This window comes from Salmo trutta, chromosome 29 (assembly GCF_901001165.1).
Source record: "Salmo trutta chromosome 29, fSalTru1.1, whole genome shotgun sequence".
NCBI classification, from domain to species: Eukaryota; Metazoa; Chordata; class Actinopteri; order Salmoniformes; family Salmonidae; genus Salmo; species Salmo trutta.
Window position 1 is genome coordinate 14255427 of NC_042985.1, and position 8884 is coordinate 14264310.

At 45.4% G+C, this 8884-nt stretch overlaps 1 protein-coding gene across 2 annotated transcripts; it reads right to left on the reverse strand.

Moving 5' to 3' along the window:
- Positions 1-1408: 1408 nt before the first annotated feature.
- LOC115166985 (hepatocyte nuclear factor 6-like) lies at positions 1409-8615 on the reverse strand. Of its 2 annotated transcripts, none has more exons than XM_029720973.1 (2): positions 7113-8615; positions 1409-2975 (listed from the first exon to the last, which is right to left on the reverse strand). In XM_029720973.1, exons 1-2 carry the CDS (start codon positions 8236-8238, stop codon positions 2611-2613), a joined length of 1491 nt encoding a protein of 496 aa, XP_029576833.1. In that variant the 5' UTR covers positions 8239-8615; the 3' UTR covers positions 1409-2610. The 2 variants fall into 2 exon arrangements, with proteins under 2 accessions (XP_029576833.1, XP_029576832.1); XM_029720972.1 differs by having other exon boundaries at positions 7098-8615.
- Between the last annotated feature and the right edge of the window lie 269 nt (positions 8616-8884).

Below are 8884 nucleotides of genomic sequence, written 5' to 3' on the forward strand. Positions count from 1 at the left end.
ATTGTTAATATGTATGTCTAGAGTGTTGTCAACATCTTCATTGTTTTGGTAACATAGTCTACAGCTTCAGTATCATGTCTACCTATAGCTTTATAAGTAGAGAGCAGAGATGTTGAGAGACCAAGCAGAGCAGGGGGAGGGGAGGAGGACGAGAGGAGAGGAGGGGTAAGGATAAGGAAATACAGTAAACCTTCTATCCACATCACTCATGTCAGCCGTGCAATGACAAAATCTTTGGTTATCTTTGGTATCATCAAAGTGATAGAAATCACAAATGGAAATTGAGTGAGGTAGCATCTTTGGTTCACACTATAAAATATCAGTAGGTCTTAACACATTTAGAGATTTCTTTATCCTCTTCTTTGTTGTTTTCTTTTCGACGTGAGGAAGCAGCTCTCGCTTGGCTTTGCTTCATTTAATATAATACTCATTAACATGGAGAGGAGCTACAGTAACCCACAGACAGAGGCAGAGATACCCCCACTCCCAGCCCAGAGACTGCTACCCCAGACATGGAGAGGAGCAAAGGAGCGAACCAAGCCCATAGACAGTAAACTCCACACAATTTGACTCATACTTTGGGAAGGCAAGCCACTGTAGTGCTTTCTTCCTGGTGCTGACATGCATAGCATCCATCCATACCCACTGAGATGAGACGGAGGGAGAGGAAGAGAGGAGAGCCAGAATGATGGAGTAGAGAAATGGAGGTAGAGGAGAGATACTGGGTGAGGAGGAGAGGAGGAGAAATGGTAGTGGTGTAAAGTGCTTAAGTAAAAATACGTTAAAGTACTACTTAAGTCGTTTTTTGGGGTATCTGTACTTTACCTTACTATTTATATGTTTGACTACTTTTACTTTTACTTCAATACATTCCTAAAGAAAACAATGTACTTTTTACTCCATACATCTTCCCTGACACCCACAAGTACTCATTACATTTTGAATGCTTATCAGGACAGGAAAATGGTTCAATTCACGCACTTATAATGAGAATATCCCCGGTCATCCCTACTCCCTCTGATTTAGTGGACTCATAAAACACACATGCTTCGTTTGTAAATGATGTCTGAGTGTTGCAGTGTGCCCCTGGCTATCTGTAAATAAAAAAGAAAAGAAAATGATGCCGTCCGGTTTGCTTAATATAAGGAATTTGAAATGATTTCTACTTTCACTTTTACTTTTGATACTTGTGTATATTTTAGAAATTACATTTACTTTTGATACTTAAGTATATTTAAAACCAAATACTTTTAGACTTTTACTCAAGTAGTATTTTACTGGGTGACTTTCATTTTTACTCAAGTCCTTTTCTATTAAGGTATCTTTACTTTTTTAAAGTATGACAATTGGGTACTTTTTCCACCACTGAGAGATGGAGAGAGAGGAAGATAGGAGAGATGGAGGGATAGGAGGAGAGGAGAGATGGAGAGAGAGGAAGATAGGAGAGATGGAGGGATAGGAGGAGAGGAGAGTGTTAACAGTCACACTCAGGTCTTTAAAAATACTCTTTACAACATCAGCTACAAAATATAAGACATTATTCTTTGGTTGTACTTCTTGCTGTGATTCTGTCAAAGTGATTTGGTATTATAACTGCATACAGTCTAGGCTACCTGCCCTGGAGTGGAGAAAGCTTTGGTTTTCATTTTTACTGTTTCAACAGTACAGGAAGAAAGCACTACGGAATGGGTCAGGGGTTATGGGTCATGGTTAGCAACTCCTACTGGGGCGATTTTCCCCCTCCCCTGTCTGCTCTTCCAGTGAAGGAGGTAGAAGTCGCCCCTAATCACTGATCCCGGGTCAGAAACAATATTTATTTCATCCTTCTTATGGTTACTGATAGGATTGGGGGCAAGGTAATCTGAACCTAGATCAGTTTATGGCAGCTTCTACCTGGAGTGTCTGGGGTTTACTGACGGACAGAAAACTGTGACCAATCAAATGTCTGTTTGTCCTGACGGACAGAAACTCTGACCAATCCAAACGGCTGCTGAACATTCCAGTGGCTCCTGTAAGACTCCTCCTCAAAGCTGATTGACCCGTCCCACAGGATCTCCGTCCACTGGTCAGAACCCACACAGCTGATAGGCTGATTAAACGTCCATCCAGAGGCCCTCCCTCAAACCAACCAGTCAGATCAAAGATAAGGACAGTGGGCAGGAGGTATTAAAGCTGTGAGATCAGTGATTGGGTAGAATGCCAGAACAGAGTTTTTAAAGCAGGTCAAAACAAGTCTTTGGTTTGTTTTTTCTTTGGACACTATAAATAGCAGTGTTATAGTACAGTCTTTAAGGTCAAAACGCTGTTTATAGGTATTTTCCTTGGTTTCTCCTGGTTTCTACATTGTAAAGCTTTTCCACCGAGGTTGAGTCTGTCAGTCTGTCTCCCCATACACAGTAAAAAATCTTGACTGCTTCAAACTAGAAAAAAATAAGTCTCCACGCTAACTAAAAACTTCTAACACCATATCTAATATAAAATGTAGTCAACTCAACACTTGATTACCTGAGATGACATAATTCAAAATTGTAAGTCAGCGTGGCAACTTATTTTTTCCAAGTTAAATGAACTCAAAACTCTGCCCGCTCTCCCCCCTCCAGTCCCTCCTCCTCAGGCTTTGCTGCAGGTGGAGACGGAGGAATTAGCGGAGTGGGAGGAGCCTCCGTTGTCGTCGAGCCACTTGTCGAGGCTGCGTCGGCGTGCGTTCATGAAGAAATTTGAGACGGTGGTCAGCTCCAGGCCCAGCTGCTGGCTGATGGTGATCTGAAGCTCCTTGGACGGACGCTTGTTCTCCTTGAAGATGGCGTGGAGGGTCCTTCTCTGGACGTCGGTAAACACCAGCCGAGGCTTCTTGGAGTGGCCACCATTACCGCTGTGGTTGCTGCCGCTGTGGTTTCCGCCGCTGCTGCCACCGCTGCCGCCACGGTCACCACCAACTTTACAGTGGCCATGGTCCTGCTCCTTGCGCTTACACGCTAAGGGAGGGGTAGAGGGTGGGGAGAGAAATGTTATAACAAACTACATCATAACAACATTAACACAGTATACAACACTGTATAAGAACAATAGGCTACAGCACAAAATCATCTATACCGTGGAATATAACACACACACACGGGTAGCCTCATAATAACCTACACCGGAGCTCACAGCTGAAAACAATTGCCGCTGACCGTGGTGCTGAAGCACACGGTATGTAGGCCTCTACCTGCATATCGAGACTTTACCGATAGAGGGCAGTAGTGAGCTGTCAAACAGCTGTAGCAGCGCTGAGTTCGACCAAAAGCCATTCATTCTACTTAGCTGGAGGACATCGGCTTGACAGTCACTGTCCCAGGTAGATTATTTAATATAGTTCTTAGACCAAGGGTATTTCACTACCATCTTACAAATGTATGTTAAACAAGCAAGATGGATCTGCATGCCAGGTGCGTGTTGTTGATGTGTGATATTCGAGTCTATGAAATGAACTAATCACAGAAAGGTCTGTGTGTGTTCTGTGAAAGCAGCAGTAGTAGTCTAGTTAGGTAGAGACACACCTAGATAACCATTAACAGAGACCTACCGCGCCGTGTGGTGTTGAGTTGGCATCCTATCTGCTCTCTCTCTCTCTGTGTGTGTGTGTGTGTGTGTGTGTGTGTGTGTGTGTGTGTGTGTGTGTGTGTGTGTGTGTGTGTGTGTGTGTGTGTGTGTGTGTGTGGAACTCTATCCTATCTGCTCTGTTTGTGAGTGTGTGTGTGGAGCTCTATCCTAGCTGCTGCGCTATAAATCAACGTGCTGAAGGCCACAGTGACACCCCAGCAGCCACCGCGCGGAGCAGACAGACAGGTAGTCGGACAGGTTGGGAGCTTTCCCAGGCTCGTTATCACCCTGGTCACACACACACACACACACACACACACACACACACACAGCTCTGCCCGTCTGACAATCATTAAGCAGATAACTGCACACTGAGGTAGCCTAGCAATGGCGCGACTACACACACTCGTGTACCTGCAGCAGCGGTGTGTGTGTATTGTGTATGTTTAAAATAAATAAATAAAATATATGAATAGCCCCTTTTCCGAATCCAAGAGCCGATTCACTCAGTTTGGCAAGTTTTTTAATTAGGCCTATTCCAAATATGTTCAATAACATGTTATTTTGGGGCGGCAGGTAGCCTAGTGGTTAGAGCGTTGGGCCAGTAACCAGCAGGTAGCCTAGTGGTTAGAGCGTTGGGACAGTAACCAGCAGGTAGCCTAGTGGTTAGAGCGTTGGGCCAGTAACCAGCAGGTAGCCTAGTGGTTAGAGCGTTGGGCCAGTAACCAGCAGGTAGCCTAGTGGTTAGAGCGTTGGACCAGTAACCAGCAGGTAGCCTAGTGGTTAGAGCGTTGGACCAGTAACCAGCAGGTAGCCTAGTGGTTAGAGCGTTGGGCCAGTAACCAGCAGGTAGCCTAGTGGTTAGAGCGTTGGGCCAGTAACCAGCAGGTAGCCTAGTGGTTAGAGCGTTGGGCCAGAAACCAGCAGGTAGCCTAGTGGTTAGAGCGTTGGACTACTAACCAGAAAGGTTGCATGATCGAATCCCCGAGCTGACAAGGTAAAAATATGTCGTTCTGCTCCTGAACAAGGCACTGTTCCTAGGCTGTCGTTGAAAATAAGAGTTTGTTCTTAACTGACTTGCCTAGTTAAATATAAGTACAATTAAAATCCTGAAGCATAAACTTCCCAAACAGGAATATAATAGGCCTAAAGTTGAACTAATTTCTAACGAACGAAATGATCATGTCAGAATCAATGCTTGAGATAAATGATCGACAGGTGCAAAACACATTTTTCTGTATTTGCTGCAAAAGTAATGTAGGCCTGGTTAATTTGACTAGTGTGAGAGGGAGTGTATAGGTCTAGAATTTACAAGTATCTTTTAGGGAATTATTTAGGGAATTTAGGGAACTATATATACACGTAACTTCTCAACAACATCCTTGCCAAAAGGACCACAACGGAAATGCGTTTTTGCTGCATTATCCTCAATTATTTTAAACCCACTTCACATGTAATACGTTGCATTTCCAATTCGTGAAAAAATCTATCAATTTAAGATGAAATAGGTTAATGATATGAGTAGGCCTAGTCTACCGGCTGGCATAGGCCTCGGCGACATGAGAAAACCGCCAGGCATACATGATGTAACATGGGGAAATGGAATAAGCCAAATTTCAATAATCAATATCAATCTTCTATTTTAGTTCTTAGTAGGCCGATCACACACACATTTCACCCGAGAACCGATCGATATATGTTCGTGTACGGGCTTCCTTTTCCTGTTTACAGACATTCTACATTTCCAGAATCTGAAACACTATTAATATTAGGCGAGGTATTTCACAATGAAGCCTTTATGATTCAGTTCGAAGTTATATAAAGTAATATATATATACTTTCATTAGGGAGAAATAAAATATATATGCGCATGGATGCATATATATTATGGTTGAGGTTTTATAGGAGTGAAATTAGGCTCAAATAAAATGAAGAGGGAGACACCGCCAAAATAATCTCCCCACTCAAAAAGTCAACACAATAAGACTAATGAAAAATATGTTCTTTTGTTTTTTACTTTTATAAACGCATGGCAGGCCTAAATAGAACAGCACAGGCGTACTGCCTAATATTCATGAATTCACTGAAAACAATTCCGGGAAAATGTATATATTTTTCTGTCCTGAGTGATAGTGTTTCCGTTAGCTCACGAGATGGAAGGGAGTATTGGTTCTCATTCTAATGGATCAATACAAATGTTTTTGGCGTGCGTCATCAGACATTAATAAGTAATACCCTGATTTTGAATCACCTGCATCGAAAGATCAAGAGTTGCGTTTGCACTGCAACATGTTTATTCGTCTATTTAAGTCACAAAAACAATAACATGTAAAATTATATGGTATATATATATAGATATATATATATATATATATATATATATATATATATATATATATATATATATATATATATATATATATACCATATTATTTTACATGTTATTGTTTTTGTGACTTAAAATAATATATATAGTTTGCTATGCAAGACTGTTGATTACACACAAAAACACACAGATACACACAAACAGACAGACACACACACGCTGCAAATAATCAATGGCGATTTAACACACTTTCAGCAGCGTACCGCCTCACACTTTTCACAAGCCAAAAACCCATCCGCCTCAGCGCGTCATTGATTAGACATAAAGCAATTCCTTTGTATGCTGGCGACTGCGTGGCTCCGTGTGTGTGTCCGCTAGAACGGTTCAGGCGGATTGACTCGGGTCCTCGGGGACAAATTAATAGAGCGCTATCTATCAGTTAATTACCACAAACCCAGAGGCAGCCCCGCGTCACGCCTCATAACGAGTTTAGCTCCAAGACAAAAACACACACTCACTGAAACACAAGAAGTGCGTCAACGCAGCCAAAGACACAGCTTCCATAAGCTTTCCTCAAGATTTAAAATAATGGTCATATTGATCCTGGAAAATATTCTATTATCTTCTATTATATTCTATTGTTATTCTGTTTTCCGCATATGTTCCATCCCTCAGCCGCGAAATGCACCGCTTGAGGATGTTGCTACATGTGCTGGCAGCAAATTAATATTTTCATGACGTAAAAATATTTTTTAGAACTTGATTCTTATTCTCCCGCGCGTGGACTCTGTTTACATGGACTCGCGTGGACTCTGTTGGGAACAACACAAAGCTGATGAGTTGGACAAAATAAGCTTATTCTGGTACCAGATCACCTTACCAACACACACACACACACACACACACACACACGCGCGCGCGCGAATAGACACATGGGCCCTTATCTTATAGAATGGAAAAAGCCAAGAGACAGAGATTACAACAAAGACAATGATGAATTCAACTGCAGGGAATTCCAGAGGGAGGTTTCAGTTCTGTCATACCACTAGCTACTCCACTGTCAGATTCAAGACAGCTGCAGACAATAGGCCTACTGTTCCAATGACGAGAACCAAACAATCTTAAATACCCCCTATAGATGAAGAGTAAAGGGAGAGAGAAAGAGAAATAAAAAGGAAGTGGGTATTACCGAGGGTTCGCTCACCTGCGAGCCTGAGCGCGCTCATGCGTGTGAACTCAGGCTCCTGCAGCCACTTCCACATCCGGCGGAAGGTCTCCCGGCCAGACTTGAGCTTGGACCAGGGCTTGGGGTTCCGGAGCAGGTCTGACAGTGTTCCCTGGGACCGACACAACACCCTCTGGGCGAAGATAGCCTGGGGGATGGAGTAACGCTTCAGCTCTGTGGTGATCCTCTGCGCTACTTCTTTGGTGTTTACTTCTTCCATTTGACCCGTCGAATTGCCGTCGGTACCGCCACCACCACCAACCCCTTGGACTTGAACCCCGGGCCCTGAGGCGTGGCTCTGGGTGTTGTTATCCCGGGGGTTCCCATGGCCCAGGACGTGCCCCGAGGCTCCGAGGTGGGCATGGGGGTGGTGGTGATGGAGGCCGTTTATATGGAGCATGTTCCCCGAGGAGGTGAGGTGCTGGTCGGCGTGCCTGGCCAGCATGGTGGGGTGATGAGCCTCGAACCCACCGGGAGTCAACTGCATCTTCTCCCCCGGCATGGAGGCTGAGACCCCGGGGTGGGCATAAGGAGGCAGGCCGGCCTGGGAGCTGTGTAGGCCGGCCAGGCCAGAGCCAGACAGTGGGGAGAGGCTCTGTCCCATCCCAGGGGCGTCTTTGTGGTGGTATGGGGAGTAGAGGTTGTTGATCGGCGCCAGCCCCCTCTCGTCCCTCATAAACGTAAAGCTGCCGGTGACATTACCAGGGAGTCGCTGATGATGATTATGAGGATGATGAGGATGGTGGTGTGGATGATGATGATGATGGTGATGATGAGAGAACTTGTCTGCTACAGTGGAGATGGGGGGTAGGGGAGGCTGGAGAGGTGTGAGGGTGGTGTAGGTGCTTGCGCTCATTCCAGAGGGGGTCTCGCACATACTCATGGCGGGGTGCAGGTGATGACCGGGGTGTCCAGTGTTGTGTCCGTGATGGGAGTGGTATTCTCCCCCGTCTAGTAGGCTCGTCATGCCCATGGAGCGGTGCGCCAGCCCTCGGCCCCCACCCGGGCGGGGGTGTGGGCTGTGGCCGAGTAGCAGCTCTCCTGGACCCGCCACAGACTCATGGCTCAGGTCGCCGAGGCTCTCCATGGACAGTTGCGCGTTCATAATGCTTGGCGACCATCTATGTGACCTGGGAGAGGGATGGATGTCCACAGAACAGTCCAGAGTCCTCACGGCGGGAAAGTTCCCTCCCAGTCTGTTGGTTTGTTGTGGTGGTTTGTTCTGTCTCCTGAATCCTGGTTGATGGACGTGTTTTGTATCCTTTTTATGGCTGGTGTTTTCTTCCTCTTGTCTTTGTTGATTATTTTCTTTCCTCCGATTTCTTTCCCCTTTAGACTCGTTTTATTGATACTACATTTTATTTTTTGCTTCGTCTCGGTTGTGTCTCGAGCCCCCCCGCCTGTCCTTGCGCTCCGGTCGGGTCCTGCGCCATCTCTCTCTCCGTGGCTTTTCTCGTGCTGCTCGGTTTCTCCACACCTCCGTTTCACCGCTGCCGATCCCGAACATACACACATGCGCACGGGCGACCTTCCATCCCCTCCCACCACACACACACACACACACACACACACACACACACACACACACACACACACACACACACACACACACACACACACACACACACGCACGCACACACCACACACACACACACACACACACACACACACACTGCTCTGACGTCAGTTATTAAGGAAGTTACAACAGAGGTATTAAGATACCTGCTGGTTATAAACCCCTCATCCCTCTC

What these genes read in the sequence shown, in the direction of transcription:
- LOC115166985 (XM_029720972.1), bottom strand. Translation starts at nt 8,238, where the DNA reads ATGAACGCGCAACTGTCCATGGAGAGCCTCGGCGACCTGAGCCATGAG. An exon ending in CGCAGGTGAGCGAACCCTCG is followed by an intron (nt 2,976 to 7,097) that starts GTAATACCCACT and finishes CCCCTCCCTTAG; the next exon opens with CGTGTAAGCGCAAGGAGCAG.